Here is a 23,301-nt window from a genome sequence, read left to right on the forward strand (position 1 = left end):
TATTTTATTTGAGACAGGGTCTCACTCTGTCACTCGGACTGGAGTTAAGTGGCTTGATCATGGCTCACTGCAGCCTTGACCTCCTAGGCTCAAGCAATCCTCCCGCCTCAGCCTCCTGAAGCTGGGACTACAAATGTGCACCACCATACCCAGCCTTAACGTTTTTAAGGCATTGGTAGATTAACCAAATTCCCACCAGAAAGGCTGGGCCAATTCACATGCCCACCTGCCAAGGCCAAGCATGCCCATCTGAATACACCTTCACTCATGTTGGGTGCTCTCAGGTTTTTAATCTTTACTAAAGAATGGGAAATATCAGTGTCATCTCGTGACTTTAATTTGCATCAAGGCAGAAAATGATGCAACTGTATTCTTAAAATCAAACATTTTTTATATTCCATTGGTTGTAACTATTCAATATATTATTTTGATTTTAAAAATTCAAAACTTGCCATATATAGGTGGATAGTATTCAGTTATGAAATCATTAGGATTCCCCTCTCCACCTATGGTTGTTAGCAAAATAATGCCCAAGTCTGTTTTAAAAGCCTACTGAAAAAAAAATTAATGAAATAACAGCAAAGAGGAATTGTGATTTCTCTTTCTATAAAATGTAAATATTAAAATTCCCAAATACCTCTATGACAGCAATATTCAGGAAATAATATTTTATAGTAAACATTTTTAATAAACAGCAGCATAAAATAATCAGTGTTTAATATCATCTCTGGTGTGTGAAATACAAATGCATATATCCTTAATATAAAATAGCCTTTTTGTCATTACAATTCAATGTTTGTCTATTTGAAATGCCCATAATAACAAATCAAACATTAAGTAATACAGTGATTAAATGCATGCAGTGAAAATAAGGAAAGATATGGTAGGGTGAGATATCTGAAAATTGCCGTTATATATTTGAAGAAAATCTATATCAAGTTAAAAACAAAGGAAACAAGAAAAACAGACCAGATATAAAAATGCAAAGATATATTTTCACTTCTGTGACACAAACCATAAGCATAGTTTTGTGCAAAAAAAGAGAAAAAGATCTGAAAACAAAGTCATCTTACAAAACACTGTCAGCAAAGGAAAAGATATTTTTCAGTTTGTGAAAAAAATACTATTTTAATACAAAAGAGACTGTGTTATATAGTATCACAGTGCGATTATAAAATACATTATTACAAGTGGTTTTGAAATTTCATTTGCTCACTTTAATGTTTTCAGTTATTATAAAATGTTTACAATAAATGTTATAGTTCTTTATAAAAAACTAACTTGAATTTACTTTTTAACCATAATAATGTTTTACCAGAGTAGGTATTTTACTGGCTCATGGAATGCTAATTTCCCTTTAAGGGACTTCTAGAAAAACTCAGATTCACTGAAATTGTGTACTTAAAATAATAAATATTCTTGGAAAACAATTGATTGTCATATGATATACAAAATTGTGGTTTGAAGCTTCATCATTAAACAGTTGCATAGCAACAAAAGGATACAAATATTCTCCTCTACCTAAAGTTAAGAAACGTAACTTCTGAATCAGCTTATTTATGCCACAAAAATAGGTCTTAATTTATCTCCCAGAAATCTGGATATAGCCAATTCTTCGAGTTCACAGTACCTGTAAGTTCATGTTTGTTATTTGAAGACTCAGGTTTGGGAAAATTGCAATGCATTTTGGTAAACATATTTTCTTGATTTCTCATGCAAGTTGTATTTTGTAAAAATGAAAACATCAATGTGTTTTTAATTCTCTTATATTCTCCTCATCAAATATCATTTCCGGGAATTACTTTTATATCCTGTAAGTCTCTTTACAAGTCTCTTATACCTTTAAAGTAAAAATGAGACTTTGAGACACTGTTCTTAGAACAAAGGAGGGTTTTTTTTAACAAGAAAAAAATCAAAAGTAAAATTACTTTCTATATAGAACTTGAAACGCGTAAGAATTCTAAACTTGGCAAAAGATGGTTGGCAGGTAAATGCCACAAGCTGCACATCTGAAACCTCCCACTAAGGCAAAAATGGTCATGTCGCTTCTGTTTGCTAGTTTAAAGAATTCAGTTCTTGGTAACTTTTGAAATGAGAACTCAGTACTTGTTTTTTAGGAAGACCATCATATTTTTCAAAATAGAATTAATTGCCTTTGGATTTCAACTAACTGTATGAATAAATTGTTGTAATTCTTGGGGCGGGAATCAAATCTGTGATCATTACCAGCACAGAAAAAAAGGGAGAGAAACTTAAAAATTACTAGACATTGGTATCATGATGGAGTTTCCTACTTCCCTAGAGTCCATTGACCATAAGCACCCCAATGCCTCGGACAACTTGTAAACAGGGAGTTGCAAGGGGTGGGTGTGCTCATCTGTAGCCACACACTTATTTTTCAGTGTTACCGGTTCCAGAAAACTCCTTTGGGGGCTGTCCCCATGGGAACTCTTTTTCCTTTCCCACAGAAACTGATCTAGGCTGTGGGGCCATTTTCCTGGCTGTGCTTCCTTTGGCGCCTCATTCCTAATCCAGCAAAGTGAACTATCAACCAACAATCAATTCTAGCACCCACATCTAGCCTTTTTATGGTCTGATGCCCTGTGTTATTCCAAGGGCAGTGTAAGCACACTGTGAGAAAATCTGGGAAAGACCCTCATGATCAGAGGAGGATTCACAAAAAGGCACACTCTACACCTTCTCAAAGAAGCCCAACGACATAGAAGGCTTCAGGGCTTCTTATACTTGTCTTATGGCTCATTTCCCTCCAGGGTTTCAAATTTGGCCTGAAGTTTCTTCATTGATTCTGAACATCATTTCCGTAAGAACATGCGCAGAGTCTAAATCGAATCAATATAATTCCTGAACATCTGTCCTGAAGAAAAGACAGCAGGTAGACAAATGCTATGGCATATATACATCTGGGGGAGAGACCAGTCATGGTGACTGAAGGCTAAAACACAAAGCACCATTTGACTTTTGGTTTTATATTTAATCACAAGGTTCTTTTTCTCTTCACTGGTGTGCAGTTTTCAGTACTTGAAACCACATGTTCCAATCCCAATGCCATGTCATGCACTCCAATGGAGTGTACATCCCACAATGTTTTTTTTTTTCTGGCCTAGTGTCTGTCCTGCTTGGTAAGACACAGTCAAACTTCACAGAAGATACTTGTTGCGATGTCTGCTAAATGAGAACCTTACTTTAATAGAAACATTTGAATATAAATCTTTTCTGCGGCCGTCTAGTTTGTCCTGTATACCACATTTACAAAAGTTGTGCATTTTACAGTTCTGCAGAAATCATAGATTCGGTGTGTCCATGAATATTGGCATCTCCTAGCAAAGATGCTTGCTTTGCATCAATTTTGTACGGTTTTTGAGATTTGTTGCCAAAAACGGTGATACCCATTCCACCAGGATGATTTGGAATTGACATGTGTGGTAGTAAAGGAATATTTGCTTCCTGATTGGATCCTGATGAGGGCAAGCTAGTCACATGGCCAGTGCTAGTCGACCCACTGGCACTGCTTGGGGACCGACTCTTGGGAGGCGGGCAGTGCTGAATCACTCTGGGAGGACCTGTTGGCTGGTAGTGGGCAGCTGGAAACGCTGCATATCCAGGAGGTATTGGGTATCCATTGATGGGAATGAATCGCTGGTTCTGAGGTATTGGCGGGCCAATGAAACCAGCAATCTGGCCCTGTGGTGTAATACCCTGGCTCGGGAATATGTAATTAGGATATCTGGGGTTACTGAGATTACTCACTGGGCTGGCACTGAGGGAGGTTGTCTGTGTGGTGGCATTTCCCCCCGAAGGAGTAGTAGAGCTGGTGTGACTTGACAGTCCCTCCCAGGACCGAAGCCGGACGTGAATATCTTTAAATCTTGGTCTCCTGGAAGGAATCTCATTCCAGCACTCTGTCATGAGGCTGTACATTCTGGGTGGGCAGTCTTCAGAGCATGGTAAGAGCTGCCGTTTTCTCACCATCTCAATCACTTCCTGGTTACTGAATCCATAATATGGCTGGAGTCCAAAACTGAAAATCTCCCACAGGACAACCCCAAAGGACCAGATATCTGAATCGGAAGAGAATTTGCCATACATGATGGCTTCAGGCGGCATCCAGCGAATGGGCAGCAAGGACTTACTCTGGACCCTGTAGTAATCAGCGGAGTAAATTTCTCTGGAAAGCCCCAAGTCTGAAATTTTTACATGAAGTTGCTCTCCGATTAAAATATTGCGAGCTGCAAGATCCTTGTGGACAAAGAAGTGACTAGACAGGTATTCCATGCCGGCTGCAATCTGAATTGCAATGTGCAGAAAATCTCCATGGTCCAGGCTGGATTTCACAGTCCCATCTTCATCACTACTGCAGCCAACATCAGAGTGTGGGGATCGCATGATGAGGAACTCATGGAGATCCCCCTGATTCATATACTCAAAAAGCATGCACACAGGTTGTTCCTGAGTGACGGCACCTAGCAGGCAGACAATATTGGGGTGGTGCAGTTCTGCCATTAGGGAGGCTTCCTGTTGAAATTCTGTCCATTGCTGGGGATTGTTATAATCTTTCAAGGTCTTGATAGCAACCAGCTGAGCATGGTCCATGCCTGGGAGATAGAGATGGCCTTTATAGATTTTTCCAAAGGCACATTCACCCAATTCTTCCATAAAGCGTACAGCAGAAAGAGGCAGCTCTTTAGCCTTGCTCTGTATGAAAGAGAGGAAAAAGGTGGTTTAAAACATTTCTTCAGGCAAGACAGCTTTGCATCCGAAAGGAGGGATGGGGCATATAGAAAAAGGTTCTATAAACAAATTAAATAAAATATTGTAGGTCTGTATATCTTTCAAATTGTTGGCTGCAACTCAGGGGAGGTGCCATAGGCAACTTTCCATCACTACCCTATCCCCTTCCCTCAACCCAGCCCCGAAATGGTTTCTTGCTGTTGTCTAGAGTCTTGGCACTCAAACTGTGGTCTGGGGACCAGCAGCATCAGCATCACCCAAACTTACTGCAAATGCAGACTCTTGGGCCCACCTCAGACCTACTGAATCAGCAAGACCCCAGTGGTTTCTGTGAAGATTAGGGTGTCAGAAACACTACCGCAGAGGCTACGGCCTGGTACTCAAGAGCATTTGTAATCTGGTCCTAACTCACTTTCCTGACATGATCCCTTGCTACTTCTTTAGTTAAACAGGTTTTCTCAATGTCCACCCCCGAAACCATTTACATTGTTGCGTAATACTTTTGTTTCTCCAATGTTCTGCCATTCTTAGAATATTTATTGTGCTAAAAGAGAAACCAAAACAAAAGATTGTCCTTCTGAAGTACTCACAATAGAGATGGGAAGGTCTGAAATGTGGTCCTCTCCATTGATTAAATCTTTTCTTTTCTAAAAATTCTGTTTCAGGCCCCACTTCCTGCAAAACCTTCCCTGACCACTATGGTCATTTCTTTGCTAGAATCTTTTGCCTTTACTGTGAATGCCACCACACACACAAAGCAGTGTGGTGGCTGGTTACACACGTGGCCTCCATAGCCAGACAGTCTGAGTCGGAATCCTGCCTTCTCTACTTACCAGCTGTGTGACCCCGGATACAACGTTTAACTTCGTGCCTCAATTCCTTCATCTATAAAATGGGATGATAATAATTGTACTTACCATGTTATTGCAAACTTTTAATGAGTTAATGTTTGTAAAGCACTCAGACCTATGAGTTAATGTTTGTAAAATACTCAGACCTATGTCTGGCCCATGATAAGTACTATTTAACCTTTTGTTATTATCATCAACTTGATGTTTCTGTTCTTTTTATGCACATATTTTGTCCTCACAACCAGATTTCAAGGGAAATCTTACTGGAAGCACTGCCCTTCATACCAACGTATATCCCTAGGGCTTCTCAAGTGGGTTCTTTGTTAATTGACCTTAAGACAGACAGGTGAAGGCATCTAGCTCACAATGAAAATACGTATTGAATCATGACATTTGATCTTGGCAAGTAAATGTCTATAATGTCATATGTTTTTACTATTTTAAAATATACCTCAAATTTAGTCTGATGTTTCATTTAATTTGTTAGAAAAGAAAGTAATAAAAACAATGCATTTTACATACAACTGATTTTCAAATAATCCCCATCCTTGAAATCCTTATTTTTTTAAAAAGAATACTACCCTGAAAATTCTAATCGAAACTGACAATGTTGAAATACATATGAAATCCAGAGCTCTCTGCACAGAGTTTAAAACAACAGTTTAGAAAATTTGGTTAAAAAATTCTCTTATCCAAACTCTGCTAATTTAGAATTCATGGTAATTAGATTTGTTCTAGGCTGATATTTTCCAGGGCAAAATGCCCACTAACCTAATTGTAAGTGTAAATAAACTTGCAGCAAAATACCCACTTAAAAGGACAAATTGGGATTGGGGATTTTAGAACATTAATTATTCTATGCAAATAATCTGTCTCATTATAAATTGGTCTCATTTGTTCATCAAAGCAGACTTTGTGAGGTTTATATTTGGAAATGAGTTTTAGAAAGTTTACTTGTACAGAAAGTAATGGTAATGTGTTGCTTTAAATTTTCAGCAAATTAAAGCTTATTGATCTAGTTCTATTCAATATAGTATTGATTGTAACAGCAAAATATTACAAATGACCTCCCTGTCCCCATAGAGAACACATTAAATCAATTACGGTGGAGCTAGTAAATAGAATATTCTACATTTGTAAAAAAAGAATGAGGACGTTTCCTATGTACTGGTATGGAAAGGTCTACAAAATCCTTTGCTCAGCTAAAAATAAAAAGCAACAGAACAGTTAATGCTGGGTGCTGCTTTTGTGTAAGAGAGAAGGAGAAAAATAACACATGAAATATATTTCTTTGTATAAGCATAAAGAAACTATAAAAGGATACTTGGGAAATAGATAGCAGTGATTATTGGGGGTATGGAAGTAGGAACTAGAAAAAGGGGGCAGAAGTAAGAGATTTTTCACTTCATGCTTTTTTATGCTTTGAAATTTTTCAACCAGGTGAAAATATTAACAATGCTCAAAATTAATTAATTTTTAAAAAAAACCAGGGAAATCTTCCCATCTTACTGAACTAGGAAATATCTTTTGCAATTACAAGTCCATCCACCATTATTCCTTTTGCTTTTAGGGTCTGTATTCTTGTGGGAGCTCGTGGAATTCCTTTGAGAGAGCAAGGTGTGGGTAATGAGAAAGGTAACCAGTCGAGCCAACCCTACTTTTTTGTCTTGTAGCGCTCGGAAGATTTTACTTTTGCTGGCAAGAGTAACCCAAAGTGAATTTTTCCTGCATGATGTTAAGATTGGAGATTTCCATCAGAACTTTTCCTAATGATGTAAATAAATCCAGTTTAGGTGAAGGTCCCCTGAATGGCACAGTAGATATCACTTACTTTTTGACAAAAATAAGATCTCTAGGCTTTTGGAGATAGAGAAATTTAAGGGACTGAGTACTGAAACTTCTTTGTGGAAAATGGGAATTAGGAAGTAAACTCATGGAATATTAGACTGGTATAATGAGGAGTTAGAAACCCAATACCCTCTCCTCCTTCACTGCTTGAAACAAATCCATAGGCAGTATGGTATAATTCAAACCAAGTGATCTTTGGACTCCTATAAATTTGGGTTTGCGTCTTGAATCTGCTGCTTTCTATTAATAATAGTTAATACATAGCACTTACTTTGTGCCAGTTACTGTTCTAAGCACTTAGCAAATATTAACTTATTTAACACCATGATCCTGTGGCATAGGCCCTATAATATTAATCACTGACCTTGGGTAAATTTCTTAACTTTTCTGAACCTCTGTTTCCATATCTATGAAATAATGTACTATCTAGCTTGCGCGGTTGCAATAGAAATTAAATACAATGATGTATGAACGTAATTGCCACCTAATAAGTGCTCTTTAAATCATTCTTATTGTCCTTATTAGGAAAGTCATCCATGAAGTAAAGTAATGCAAATAATTTAGATCCATTTAAGCCTTAAGTAGTTCCAGAGTATTTAAATTTCTTCCTGTTAATCTTTCTCTGTTCTCCTGCAGTTGTTAGTTAAAAAAAAAAAAAAAAAGCTTTAAAAATGACAGAGAATTTGTTTTGGAGCTTGAGGGTAGGTGAGAAGTTGAGTGGCCTGTGGCTGGCTCCTCTGAGATGTGAATGAAGGTGAAGGCAACAAGAATTCATGTAGAAAAGTGGATGGTAGCAGATGGGAAAAGGAAGTAAGCCAGTCAAACTTCTGGAGGTGGGAAAAGAGGAAGAGGTGGACAGGACCTTGGCACCAGCCCTACACATGGCCTTGGGGCTTCGTGGCTAAGACCAGCTGCATTCCCCTCCACTGAGGTAAGCACATATGTTCTCATATATTTGCCTTTGGAAAAAGAACGCTTAATTTTGCCATTTTACAGATGGAGAAAGGGGCTAAAGAAAGTATCAAGAATTTTCAGGAGAGCCGAAACAGCCACACTTGCAACTCCAAGGCTCTCTGTTTTGGGCCACAGCATTCTGTTTGAAACCAGAGAAGCCTGCTGGCCAGCAATCCCAGATTGAAGCCGAATGTCTCTGGAGGCTCAGCCTGAGGCCTGCCACCTTGCAGGGCTAGGAGGTTGGCCTTCAGTATGTGGTCACTCTATGGAATTATAATTGTTCTTTCTCCCTGTTCAGACACATGAAAGAAAGTAGATTTTACCCCGAAGTATATCTTGTCCTATCTCACCAATATCCAATGGGCCATATAGCATATAATCCCAAGTCTTCTCCAAGGAGTCATTTACTAGAGCTACTGAAAACTAAATTTGGGGGGTTTGCTTTGCCAAGAGACATGGAAATCTTCTAAAATGGCAGAGTCCACAACATCTTCCCTTCGAACACCTGTGCAGCTGCCAGCAAAGAAGTGCCCAGAAAAAAAAATGCTCCTAGCTTGGTTTCAGGGGAACAATTTCCACAGTGATTTGCATTTTTAAGGTGCTCAAGTTACCTGGTACAAATGAGTCCTAACTGTAGACTCATTTTCAAATTTTACATAAATCCTGAACTAGTTAAAAAATCATAAAAACTCTTAAAGAAGCAGTCAGTAGACTGTACGGTGACGGCAGGAAATTAGCTGTATTGTTGAGGAACAGATGGTTTACATTATACAAACCCTTTAGGCTAAACTTGTTTAGGTCTGGCATATTGTAAATTATATTTTAGTAATGAAAGTGAAATGACCTCTGCTTGACCTCAAGTGGGGTTTGTCTGTTTGAACCAATGTAGTGGAAAACTATGAAAGAAAATGAAGTCATAAAGTTTTGGCAGTTCAATTTTGGCTCATTTCAAGTTAAGGGGTTATAAATCTGTTTAGTTTTTGTTTGACAAGTATTTGTCATACAGGGATGTACAAAATGTAAAGAAGTGTAAAATACACATAAGGCATGGTGCCAAAGTAAACCAAGTACAAAGGAAAACTGGAATGAATAGGGTCCCGGGCTCCTATCTCTTTATCACTCCCTCCATTAGTTGAAGGACAAGATGGCCTCGGTTTATTATATGCTGTAAGGCAATTAAGTACCTTAAAACTGAAACAGGCTTTCAGTTTCAATGTTAACATTTTTATTTCTCAAAGTAAACACACATCTGCCTTTAAAAAATTATATAAAATTATTATATAAAATAAAAGTTGATGCAGAAGTTAATACATTGTTCCAAGATGCTTCTTTCTTTAGAAATTTTTGAAAAGCAACAGTATTAGAGTTTAAATGAGCTCCTTACAGAAGGAAAATGAAGGAAAAACATTTTAGATGCGGGTCATTTAGATGTGAGTCAGATGGGAAAATTGTAGTACTTTCTAAACTGCTGATAAAAGAGACCAGGCTGATACTGGTGGCTTTTTTCACCTTAGTGATGACTACTAAGTGGGGATGTGGGAGAACTTTTAGATCTCTTAACTTTAGATATGAAAGCAATGAATTATGAGTAGAGTTTTTAAAAACTGTAATTACCTTGGTGGCTGTAGACGGATTAAGAGGGCTGACTCAGTGGCTTTATCTCTTTCCATCTTTGGAAGTTATACCTTAGGTGACAATACATTTGAAATGACTCCTGGTGAAGCAGCCTACTACTAACCTATTTCCTGCTTACTTTACGGAAGTGATTACCATAGGATATGAGGTGAGGATTTTGTGATGGCCACCAACATTTGTATGCAACACGAAGCCTGCTCTGTCACTTTTTGCCTTGAACATAATGTCATATGATTGTTCTACTTTTGAGTTCAACTTGAAGTAGACACACAGATAAAAAACCGAGCTACATTAGGGTGGAGGGAATCGAGCCCAGGATGGTTCTCTGGGACAGAAAGGGGGCTTTAACAATAGTAGGTGCTGAAACAGGACCCATATTCATAAGTCAGCTCCAAACCTCCCACTGTGGTCCCTTTCACTCAAGGCCAGTTCATTACCCATGTTCTAATGTCCCAAGACTGACTGCTACCCTTTTTCAAATCTATGCTATTCTTTTGAAGCTGATTCTAGCTGGACACAAGTGTCTACAGAAGAATAGCAGATTTACATGGCATTTGTGCTTGCCTCATGATATGGTTTGTCTGTGTCCCCAGTCACATCTCATTTTGAATTCCCACATGTTGTGGGAGGGACCTGGTGGGAGGTAATTGAGTCATGGAGGCAGAGCTTTCCCATGCTGTTCTTGTGATAGTGAATAAGTCTCATGAGATCTGATGGTTCTATAAGGGGGAGTTTCCCTGCACAAGCTCTCTCTTTGCCTGCTGCCATCCATGTAAGATGTGACTTGGTCCCCCTTGCCTTCTGCCATGATTGTGAGGCCTCCCCAGCCATGTGGAACTGTAAGTCCATTAAGTCTCTTTTTCTTCCCAGTCTCAGGTGTGTCTTTATCAGCAGTGTGAAAATGAACTAATATAATAAATTGGTACCAGTAGACTGGGGCACTGCTGAAAAGACACCTGAAAATGTGGAAGTGACTTTGAAACTGGGTAACAGGCAGAGGTTGGAACAGTTTGGAGGACTTAGCAGAAGACAGGAAAATGTGGGAAAGTTTGGAACTCCCTGGAGACTTGTTGAATGGCTTTGACCAAAATGCTGATAATGATAAGCACAATGAAATCCAGGCAGAGGTGGTCTCAGATGGAGATGAGGAACTTGTTGAAGCAAAGGTGACTCTTGTTATGTTTTAGCAAAGAGACTGGTGGCATTTTTCCCCTGCCCTAGAAATCTGTGGAACTTTGAACTTGAGAGAGATGATTTAGGGTACCTGGTGGAAGAAATTTCTAAGCAGCAAAGCATTCAAGAGGTGATTTGGGTGCTGTTAAAGGCATTCAGTTTTAAAAGGAAAACAGAGCACAAAAGCTTGGAATATTTGCAGCCTGACAATGCGACAGAAAATAAAATCCCATTTTCTGAGAAGAAATTCAAGCTGGCTGCCGAAATTTGCATAGGTAATGAGGAGCCAAATGTTAATCACCAAGACAATGGGGAAAATGTCTCCAGGGTATGTCAGAGGTCTTCACGGCAGCCCCTCCCATCACCCAGAGGTTTAGGAGGAGAAAATCATTTTGTGGGCTAGGCCCAGGGTCCCTCTGCTGTTTGCAGTCTAGGTACTTAGTGCCCTGTGTCCCAGCCACTCCAGCTGTGACTAAAAGGGGTCAAGGTACAGCTTGTGCTGTGGCTTCAGAGGGTGGAAATCCCAAGGCTTGAAAGCTTCCATGAGGTGTTGAGCCTGCGGGTGCACAGAAGTCAAGAATTGAGGTTTGGGAATCTCCACCTAGATTTCAGAGGATGTATGGAAATGCCTGGATGCCCAGGCAGAAGTTTGCTGCAGGGGTGAGGCCCTCATGGAGAACCTCTGCTAGGGCAGTGTAGAAGAGAAATGTGGGGTCGAAGCTCCCATACCAAGTCCCTACTGGGGCACTGCCTAGTGGACCTGTGAGAAGAGGGCCACTGTCCTCCAGACCCCAGAATGGTAGACCCACCAACAGCTTGCACTGTGGGCCTGGAAAAGTCTCAGACACTCAACACCAGCCCATGAAAGCAGCCAGGAGGGGGACTATACTCTGCAAAGCCACAGGGGCAGAGGTGTCTGATGCACTGCTTGCATCAGAGTGACCTGGATGTGAGATATGGAGTCAAAGGAGATCATTTTGGAGCTTTGAGATTTGACTGCCATGCTGGATTTTGGAATTGCATGGGGCCTGTAGCCCCTTTGTTTTGGCCAATTTCTCCCATTTGGAATGGCTGTATTTACCCAATGCCTGTACCCCCATTGTATCTGGGAAGTAACTAACTTGCTTTTGATTTTACAGGCTCATAGGCAGAAGGGACTTGCCTTGTTTGGATGAGACTTCAGACTGTGGACTTTTGAGTTAATGCTGAAATGAGTTGAGACTTTGGGGGACTTTTGGGAGGGCATGATTGGTTTTGAAATATAAGGAAATGAGATTTGAAAGGGACCAGGAGTCGAATGATATGGTTTGGCAGTGTCCCCACCCAAATCTCATCTTGAATTCCCATATGTTGTGGGAGGGACCCAGTGGGAGGTTATTGAATCATGGGGGCAGGTCTTTCCCATGCTGTTCTTGTGATAGTGAGCAAGTCATGAGATCTGATGGTTATATAACAGGGAGTTTCCCTGAACAAGCTCTCTCTTTGCCTGCTGCCATCCACATAAAATGTGACTTGGTCCTCCTTGCCTTCTGCCATGATTGTGAGGCCTCCCCAGCCATGTGGAACTGTAAGTCCATTAAACCTCTTTTTCTTTCCATTCTCAGGTATGTCTGCATCAGCAGTGTGAAAACAGACTAATATACCCCATCAGAGGAATGATGAGCAGACCCTGGCCCTGCTGAAATTAGAGGAGTATTTTTGGTAATAGGAGAGCTATCCCAGGTCCTTTTTCTCTTTGGAAGCACAGTTTTCTCTGAGATTATATGTCAAGGTTTTGAAATATAAGTCTTTCTATAGCTTGGACCATATCACCAGTTTCCTTTAGTTTCAATTTAGAGCCAATCATTTAGGATATATTTTAACAGCTGGTTGCCTCAGTCAGTCAATTGATACTGTATATACAATATACTGAAGAGTGTACATACAGACTACTATATGAGGGACCATGAAAGAACCATGAATAGAGAAGACACAGCTCCTATCCTAGATATCTGTAATCTGAATTTAACAATACCTACCACGTATTAAGTATCTGCCATGTGTGAGACACTGAGATCCTAATAATGGCTATGATTTTTTGAATGCTTATATGTTAGGCTGTAAGTACTTTAGACATATTAGCTCCTTTCATCCTCACACTAACCCCATGAGATTGGCAACTATGACTCATACCTGTTTTACAGATGGAAAAACCAAAGAACAGGTCAGTTAAGTGGTCTCACAGCTGGCAGGTGGTCAAATCAGACACCAGAGCCTGCCTTGCTAATGACCACACTACACTCCCTTCTCTGCTCTCTGACATAAAGTGCTTAATGCATCAACCCATTTAATCCTCGTCACAATCCTGTGAGATTCATATTATGACTGCCCCCGTTTTATGGATAAAGACATTATGGCATTCAGTGGTTAAGTAGCTTGCCTAAAGAAGCACAACTATTAAGTGGTGATGCCAAGATTCAAATCCAGGTATGTCTGACACCAAAGTTGCAGAGCTTTCTGGGAAGAGGAGGCAGTTTCCATCGGATCCTCAAAGGACTCTACATTTTAAAAGTATGAGGACCATTGATGCAAAAGTGAAATGCTCAAGGTGTAAGAGCTCTCTGGTTTTTGAGTTAGACCTCACTCTGTTGATGCTCAGTTGTCTCTACTAGTTGACTGGGATAGATGAACAAAACCTGTCCGTGGCAACCTTCACCTGAATTGGGCTTGAGAGCCCTGGAGAGTATATAAATGTAAGATTTCTTAGAATCTGGACTTGGCTGTTGATATGGATCTGCTGGACTCCAAAACCTATTTTCCTTTCTTGTGCATTTTACTGGTTTTTAGGTAAACAGTGCTAGAATTATAAAACAATTGACTCTACTCATAAATGGAAATGATTACATTTTAAAAGCTTAGAGGCCACAGCCATTTTGTTTTGGGAGGTTATGGACATTTTCAAAGACTACAGCTGAATTAAGTGCCTTCTGGCTTATGCAATCAAATCCTAGAGGCAGTTTCAACCAATATTTTGCCACAGTTGCTCGGAGTTCTGCTACCCTTCTCTGGAAATGATTTAACTTCAGAAGCATTTCTTTTCTCTATAACGTAACTTTCTGATAGTTAGCTTGAATGTTTGGTGGTGAGCAGGGTTGATTCTGTGGTGGAGTTACTTTATAATGCCAATGGGAGAGGTTCTGTTCTGCCTGGAAATAGAACAGATGCCAGTAATTTTAATGTCAGCTTGAGCCATCACGTGCTCATAACTTGGGCTCATATATTTCAGTCAGCCTGAAAATCAAGGCAGTAGAGGGAAATAGTAGAGTAGAGCACTGGGCTCTGCACCTGAGCAGACCTGGGTTCAAGTTTTGGCTCTGTCACTTAGTAATTGTGTGACTTTGGGCCAACTCTGAGTCTGCCTCAGTTTTCTCACCCTAAAAATCAGACTTAAATTAGTACCTACTTCATAGGATTATTATAAAGATTCTATTGAGATAATGAAGTACTTTAGTCCATTTATGATGCCAATTTATAATATATTCATTTATAGGACTTGTTTTTCCCAGAAGTAGAGTTTCTATAGACATTGGTTTAAGCTGAGGTTATGTACTGGGCAGCCTTCTAGCCCTCGCTATCAGACCTTCTCCACCCTGATGGATTTTATCTAGGGCAGGAGAATGTATGCTAACAGGATGGACACAAGGAATACAAGAACTGTCGAAAGAGCTACCTCTATAATCTTTGCTGGGATTCTCTTGCCTGTGTCCTCACCCCAGTTAAGGCTGTGCATTGCTGGATCCTATAGCTTCCTCCCCAACCCACAGTATCCTATGTATGCACAGCATTTGCTTCATTAAAAGATCTGTAGTCAAAACACTGCTCAAAGAAATCAGAGATGACACAAACAAATGAAAAAACATTCCGTGCTCATAGATAGGAAAAATCAGTATCATTAAAATACAATACCATACTGCCCAAAGCATTAGATTAAATGCTATTCCTATTCAACTATCATTGATATTCTTCACAGAACTAGAGAAAACTATTTTAAAATTGATCTTGAACCAAAAAGCCCAAATAGCCAAGGCAATCCTAAGAAAAAAGAACAAAGCTTGAGGCATCATACTGCCTGACTTCAAACTATACTACAGGGCTACAGTAACCAAAAGAGCATGGTACTGGTGGAGAAACAGACACATAGGCCAAGGGAACATAATAGAGAACTCAGAAATAAGATTGCACACCTCAACCACCTGATCTTTGACAAAGCAAGCAATGGGGAAAGGATTCCCTAGTAAAATAAATGGTGCTGGGATAACTGGCTAGCTATATGCAGAAGATTGAAACTGGACCCTTTCCTTACACTATGCACAAAAATTAATTCAAGATGGATTAAAGACCTAAATATAAAACCCTAGTGGCTCATGCCTGTAATCCCAGCACTTTGGGAGGCCAAGGCAGGTCAACCACTTGAGGTCAGGAGTTTGAGACCAGCCTGGGCAATATGGTGAAACCTCATCTCTGCAAAGAAAGACAAAAATTAGCCAGGAGTGGTGGTGCATGCCTGTAGTCCCAGCTACTCAGGAGGCTGAGGCATGAGAATTGCTTAAATCCAGGAGGTGGAGGTTGCAGTGAGCTGAGATCACACCACTTCACTTTAGCCTGGGTGACAAAGTGAGACTCCATCTTAAAAAAAAAAAAAAAAAAAAAAAAAAAGAAAGAAGGAAAAGTAAAACCTGAAATTATAAAAATCCTGGAAGACAACGTAGGCAATACCATTCAGGATATAGGCACAGGCAAGGATTTCATGATGCAGATACCAAAAGCAATCACAACAAGAGCAAAAATTGACAAATGGGATCTAATTAAAGAATTTCTGTACAGCAAAAGAAACTATCAACAGAGTAACAGACAGCTTACAGAATGGGAGAAAAATTTTGCGAACTATGCATCCAACAAAAGTCTAATATCCAGCATTTCTAAGGAACTTAAAGAAATTTATAAGAAAAAACAACTGCATAAAAAGGACATGAACAGACACTTTTCAAAAGAAGACATATGTGTGGCCAACAAACATATGAAAAAAAGATCACGCTCACTGATTATTAGAGAAATGCAAATCAAAACCACAGTGAGGTACCATCTCACACCAGTCAGAATGGCCATTATTAAAAGGTCAAAAAACAACAGATGCTGGCGAGGTTGCAGAGCAAAAGGAATGCTTATATACTATTGATGGGAGTGTAAATTAGTTCAGCCATTGTGGGAGAAATAAAAGACCTAAAGACAGAAATACCATCTGACCTAGCAATTTAAATCCTGGGTATATACCCAAAGGAATATAAATCATTCTGTTATAAGGACACATGCGCGTGTATGTTCACTGCAGCACTATTCACAACAGCAAAGACATGGAATTAACCTAAATGCCCATCAATGATAGCCTGGAGAAAGAAAATGTGGTACATATAATATACTCCATGGAATACTACATCGACACAAAAAAGAATGAGATCATGTCCTTTGCAGGGACATGAATGGAGCTGGAGACCATTATCCTTACTAAAGTAACACAGGAACAGAAAACCAAGTACCGCATGTTCTCACTTTTAAGTGAGGGCTAAATGTTGTTCTCTTAGACACACAGAAGGGAACAACACACCCTGGGGCCTTTAAGAGGGTGGAGCTTGGGAGGAGGAGAGGATCAGGAAAAATAACTAATGAGCACTGGGCTTAATACCTGGGTGATGAAATAATCTGACAACAAACCCCCATGACACAAGCTTACCTAGGTAACAAACCTGCACTTGTACCCCTGAACTTAAAATAAAAGTTAAAAAAAAGATCTGTACTCATCAGTTATAACAACAATAATAGTAATTTCTAACTATTAAGTACCTGTGAGGTGCCAGACACTCTATCTTGAAGTGTAAAAAATATCCCTTTAAGTACTATTCATATCCTTGATTTATGGATGAGAAAATAAAAGGTTCAGAGAAGTTATTTGCTTAAGATCTTGTGGCCAGTTGACAGCGGAGCCAAGATTTGTCATCATATTTCCTTATCTCTACACTCTTGCTCTTTGAAGTGTATCCGACTGCTTTCCAGAAATAAACTAAGAGAAAAGCGTGGCTGGAAAGGTAACTTAGGCCCTGATAGTATGGACTTTTGGGTGGCAGGATTTTGGTGGCAAGAATTTTAAACTTGAAATTGCGCCTTCCAGGTTGGGAAATCATCACACTCAAGGGGGAGCTAGAGCAACACCGGAGGATGAAATCAGCACAAGAGAATGAGAGAGGAAAAGAATGTCCGAGGATGCTCCCATTAAGGGAATTAAAAGAACTAGTGAAGGAAGCGTGGGAAGGAGATATGAGGAAAGCCAAGGAGAAAGAAAAAATATTTCAGGATGGTGGTTAAGAATATCAAAGGCTCCCAGAGAAATTAAAGGGGGTGAAGACTTGGCAAAGGTCACTGGATTAAATAACATCACTGGTGATTCCCAAGAGGCCCATGTTAATAGAATGGTGAGCTCAGAAGTGTTGGGAGACAATGGCTTTAAGGAGTGAGTGGAAAAGTTATTGAGGATATTTTAGCATGAAGTGTGGTGATATTTGGTAAGAACAGGGAATTAAAAAGGGTAGCCAGACTCCAGCAGGGCTTTTAGATGGAAGCGTGTTGCTGGCAAAAGGGACAGGGCCAGAGAATGTAATCAAATTTCAATATATTCAGCAACTACTTTGGCTGGAAAGGAGAACGGAGAGATGAATTGTCTGGAAGTGAAAAAGCAGAGAAGCTGGCAAGAGATGAGGGTAAATTGAGAAGTAAAACACAGCCATCAGCTTTGGAAAGCTGGGCCAGTCCTGCTTTCTTTCCCCTGCAATGTTCCTTACATCAGCCAGGAGCTCCAGGAGTTTGACTCATGGGGGTTGTCCAGGCTTGGCTGCATCTCACACCCCTGGCCTGCCTTGACTCTTCCTCGCCCCTATTCTCAGACTCCTCCATCTTTTTTTTCTTTTTTTGACATGAGTCTCACTCTGTTGTCTAGGCTGGAGTGCAGTGGCATGATCTCAGCTCACTGCAGCCTCAACTTCCCAGGCTCAAGTAATCCTCCCACCTGAGCCTCCCGAGTAGCTCCATGTACAGGGGTGCACCATTACGCCTGGCTAATTGTGCGTGTGTGCGTGTGTGTGTGTGTGTGTGCATTTGTAGAGATGGGATTTCCCCATGTTGCCCAGGCTGGTCTTGAACTCCTGGGCTCAAGCAATCTGTCCACCTTGGTCTCCTCAAATGCTGAGGTTACAGGTGTGAGCAACTGTGCCCACCACTCCCCCACCAGACTCCTCCATCTTTTAACCTCTCTGCCTGCCTAATCTCCATGTAGGTGAGAAGCCAGGAGGCCTGGGCTGAATGGGGCCCATCCTGTTCTTGAAGGGGAGACTCTGCCCCCTCCCTGTTCCCACAGTAGCACATACCACAGCTTCTCTCCCTTACCCAAGCAAGCTTACAGAATGCTGTTTTCGAGTCATACCTGGCAGAGGATGTAGGGGCCAGGGAAGGAGAAGCAAAGGAAAAGAAATAGAGAAGGGAATTTAGAGTTTCCAGGCTCCTCTGAGAAGGTTCAGTTTCTGCAGTACTAAAAGAAGAAAAAGTAACCTCACTCAGATTGTAAAATTTGTAATGCAATATAGAACAATCCTGCTTAGTTTAGGCATCACTACAGTACTCATTAGAGGACTGAATGGCTTCAAATCTTTGGCTAAACAAAATAACAGGAAAATAAACAGTCTTCTCCTTGAGCTCAGTCTACTTCTTCCTCTGAACAGCTGAGAAAATTGAACTACAAAAGGCTAGATGGCTTCTCAGAGTCACAGAGCAGCTGGCGGGGGATCCAGGGCATCTCCATCTTCCTGACTCTTCGGCATTAAGGTGCCTCTCTGGTCCACTGGCTTCCTTTGCCCACAGATCAGAAGGAAACTCATGGCTCATCAAAAGCTTTTACTTCAAACTGCATCATCCTACCTCTCTGGGGACCCAAGCTGGGCCTCGTCAGCCAGTCTCTCGGCAGTTCCCTATTGTCCTCTCTCGAGGGTATTGGTTTCTAATCTCCCACAGGAGCACACTCAGGAGAATTTTAGCAGCTCAGCAAGTGAAGAGAGATGGAAGCAGAGAGTCTGAACCCTGAAGGGCATATTCATTTGGATAAATAAGAACCCTAGAGTCTCTGACTTTTGAATTGGCCAAGGGGAAAAAAGAATAGGGCTAGGGAAGACTGGCTTCTATCCTTCATTCCTTTTTCATCCTCACCTCCAAAGATTCTTTTGATTGTGCTCTGGTGGAGTGTTTGTTTTCAGGACTTTTTTTTCTTTCTTTCTTATGTGTGTCCTTTCCTTTTAGATTTTATAGGTACATGTAATATTTATGTGTCAGTGACCTTGCAAAGCAGTTTTAGAGATTTTCTGTTTACATTTAGGAATTTTCTTTAAGGTCTACAAAGTCCTTTGTGCTTTTTCCAGGAAAGGCACTCTGTAAGAACCAAAACAAACAATTGAATAACTCAAATTTGATCGGGGCCAAGTCCCTTAGAAGGGTCAGAAAAAAAAATTAGCATTTGTTTTTGTTGTTTCCTTTCCCCTCCCCAACCCATTCAAATATTTAAGCCATTTCTACTTCTCTGGTTCAGGAGTGTTTGTGAACAGTTGAAGGCTAAGCTCTAAGCCTCATATTGGACAAATCTTGACACTGGGAGATTTAGCAAGGCACACCTCAGAAATGATCCAGAAACTATGAAAACAATGTTTACTTCACCTAGTCTCTGGGAAAACTCATGCCAGTATATTTTACATTTGTCTCTTTGACCATGAAGGATGGGGAACTATTATTGCTCTAGCCAAATTGTACATGTCCCTGGAAGGGCTAGGACTACATCATTCAGTGACTGCCATGCAGGCCCCTTAAAGATTTGTCAGAAGCCAGGAGAATGCCTGTGGTTACTCTGCAGCACAAACTGACCAAATGGGATCACATTCAGTTGCTTTCCTAACCCTCTCTCCTCCTTCCCCACTTGATCTGTTCTGTGAAAAAGTTATCACAGATTCTGCAAGAGCTAGGGCCGGCTCTATTTAGAAAAGGTGAAAAATCCTGTATTCACATTTTGTTGCCTCTAATAACTAGCTCTTGGACCTTGCCAAGTTACTTAGTCTGTTTGTGTCTCAACTACTCTGGTTGTACAATAGTAATAATAATACCTGCCTTATATAGTAGCTGTGAGGATTAATTGTGATAATGGATGTAAAAGCTCCTGGTATTGTTTTTGACAGTTTGTATTCATCGATATATATATTAGCTTTTTTTCTATTTATGCCACAAAGCTTTCTGGGATCTCTGTTGGACACCATGTGATATAAAACAAAGCTCCACTAAAAATAGAATTAAATTGCAGATTACGGCTAACCCACAAAATTGATAATTTCTAAAAATGAAAATGATTCTTCCAGGGTTCCTGCCCTGGCAATGAGGAGTACATCTTTCCAGGATGGTGGCTACTGCACCAAACTGCTGTCTGCTGTAGCCAAACTGATCTAGGTCTCTCCCCCACCCACAGTTCTGGTGTTTCTAAGACTTCTCCACATTTACCAACAGAAATGAAAGGGAAAGAGTCTCATGGAACAATTACTCTTGCACTAGAAGCTTGAAGTCATGAGTTAGGTAAAAGTATCTGCCAGGTCAACTAGGTGAATGTGCAGCAATATTAACCCCTGTCCATTTGCTTCCACTACTTTTATAGTAGCACTAAGTAGTAAGGATTAAATGTGATATTATATAAAATGCTATAATATATGTAAATCAGTTAGCTAGAAAGTGGGATGTCAAAAGAGTTGAATCCCCACCTCTGCCCATCCTCCGGGCTACTGTGTGAACTCTATGGTCTTCAGGATCTGTAGATTTTTTTTTAATGATAAAAATTCACACTCAGCAAGAGAACAGTGGTTTTGCTGAATACAGAATATAGACGCTGAATATTTAGCATGTAAGGAATTCCAAATCCTATCAATAAATATTACTTTATAATAGCAAAAATATTTTCAAGACTTTTTAAGTAAAAAAAATCTAAACAGTAAAGCAAAAAAAAAAAAAAAAAAAAAAAAGAGGGCTCTGTGTCAGCCCAATTATGCTACTCCATTTATTAGATAAGAGGATTAGTTAATTTGAGTGTGAAGACTTTTTTTTTCCTAAAATTTTATTAAAAGTGATGCTTCTCCTTTTTATGAGGGTCAAAAGAATAATACGGTTACTAGTCCACAGGGAAGATAAATATTTGTTGAATGGATGAATGAATGTTCTTATGGAATTGGAATAATTAGAAAAAAACCAGGCTTTTAGATGCAAGAGTCTTAAATTATTTAAATGAAATCTTTTTGCTGAGAGGCCTGGGGTTATGGTGCTGGCTTTCCTGAAAGAAAGACTCTGTTGTGTTTTAGTTCCAAGATGCAGTGCAGGGGCTCCATTTAGGGTAAGGGCCAGTGACCCTGGGTTCCTTGCCAGGACCTTGAGCAACTCAAACGTTGAAAGATGTAGATGAAAAGCAAAAGGGAAGGGGTTGATTTAGCTCAAAGTGGAGAAGGCTAAGGTTAGTTGTCATAAAACAGCATTCAAAGACTATTGGAAGGACAACATTTCTCTTAAAATACACTTAAGCCAAAGAAAAAGGGATGCAAGGCATACAAAGGATTTTTTTTAAATTGTGGTAAAAAACACAACAAAATTTACTGTCTTAATAATTTTTAAGTATATAGTATAGTGGTTTTAACTATTTGCACATTATGCAACAAAAAGGATTTCTTGACAGTGAAGTTTGTCTGAGTCCTGACGGGCTGGCCAGGATGATTTCTTAGGGATCACCTCTAGCCCAACAACTCTATGACAAGGTAGTGATATGGCTGGCCCAACACTGAAGTAGACATACTGATGACAGCGTCTTGGGAAAAGATAGAGGGAGATAGTTCATCTTTGCATTTGGTTAAATGAACCTTAGCACTTATAAAACTCTGATTCCATATCATTCGATTTCTAAGCTTGGGAGGGTTATAAAATGTTGTTTTAACTTGAAACCCATGGAACAAATGCAGCTCTGTACTGCTAACATTACCTTGGGTTTATATGCATTCAGCATTGACATCTCTACATTTTGACCTCTGACGTGTTTTGGTTGCCTCTGGACTGGTGGTGATGATGACTTCTGGTTATTGCGACAGACACAAATGAAGAAGAAGAGTAAAGCAATGGCCAGGGGAATGGCAACACTTGGCACGAGTATGTACAAGATTTCCATTTTATTCTTCTCCTTGGAATCCTTTGAATCTGGGTGCAGAAATGAAAAAGAGCCAAAGTTATACTCTTTAAAGTAACATGTATAATATTACATTGCAAAGTTTAAAATGAACCACCTCTTCTATTCTTCTATACACACAAATCCACTGTGAGAAAAAAGGAATCCATTGCTTATTACCATTTGTTTCCATCAAACCTTCAACATAATTTATTGAAGTTTAAAAGTTTAAAGTTCAAATGTTTAAAAACTGCAGAGGGACATTATGAAGACTTTGTATGTGTGTGGGTGCCCCTCTGATGTTGCCTCTCTTTAGTGGCAGACCCGCATTTCTCTAACACCTTAAAAGTTAAATGCCATGTGAATGGACTGTATACATCCAAGAGCCTTAATGTGGACCACAGGACTCTTCTTCCACTGGCTGCCAGCCCAGATCAGCCCCCACAAGATGGTGTTCTAGAAATCATGACCTTGTCTTGGCTGGTTTGGACTTATGGGGCCAATCCTGCATCTTCCAGAATAAACATTACTAAGGATTCCTAGTCTCAGTGTCCAAAAAGCCACTGGCCTGAGAATATGGGGGCCTGAAGTCAGGGTCAGTTTGATCTTTGATCAGCTGTGTGACCTTAAACAAAACATTCACGTCTCTGGGCCTCATTTTTTTACCTCTGCAAAAGTGAAGTGTCTGTTTTGGTTGGTGTCTATAATTCCTTCCAGCATGGCAGCACTGTATAACCTGACACTTTATTGAAACCCCAGAATTCTTAAATGGTTTCATATGAGCCC

The 23,301-nt window shown here is 40.0% G+C and overlaps 1 protein-coding gene across 10 annotated transcripts in view; it reads right to left on the reverse strand.

The window, feature by feature from the left end:
• Positions 1-666: 666 nt before the first annotated feature.
• Positions 667-23,301, reverse strand: part of LOC105495194 (receptor tyrosine kinase like orphan receptor 1) — a 410,216-nt gene continuing 387,581 nt past the window's right edge. For 9 of the 10 annotated variants that reach the window (XM_011764483.3, XM_011764488.3, XM_011764487.3 and 6 more), the window contains 2 exons: positions 22,336-22,547; positions 680-4,713 (listed from right to left, as the gene is read on the reverse strand). In XM_011764483.3, the coding sequence (XP_011762785.1) occupies positions 3,286-4,713; positions 22,336-22,547 (1,640 nt within the window). In that variant the 3' untranslated portion in view covers positions 680-3,285. Of the gene's footprint in view, positions 4,714-22,335; positions 22,548-23,301 lie in introns of all 10 variants that reach the window. The other variant, XM_011764482.3, reaches the window with a different exon arrangement.

Source organism: Macaca nemestrina, chromosome 1 (assembly GCF_043159975.1).
Source record: "Macaca nemestrina isolate mMacNem1 chromosome 1, mMacNem.hap1, whole genome shotgun sequence".
Classification (NCBI taxonomy): Eukaryota; Metazoa; Chordata; class Mammalia; order Primates; family Cercopithecidae; genus Macaca; species Macaca nemestrina.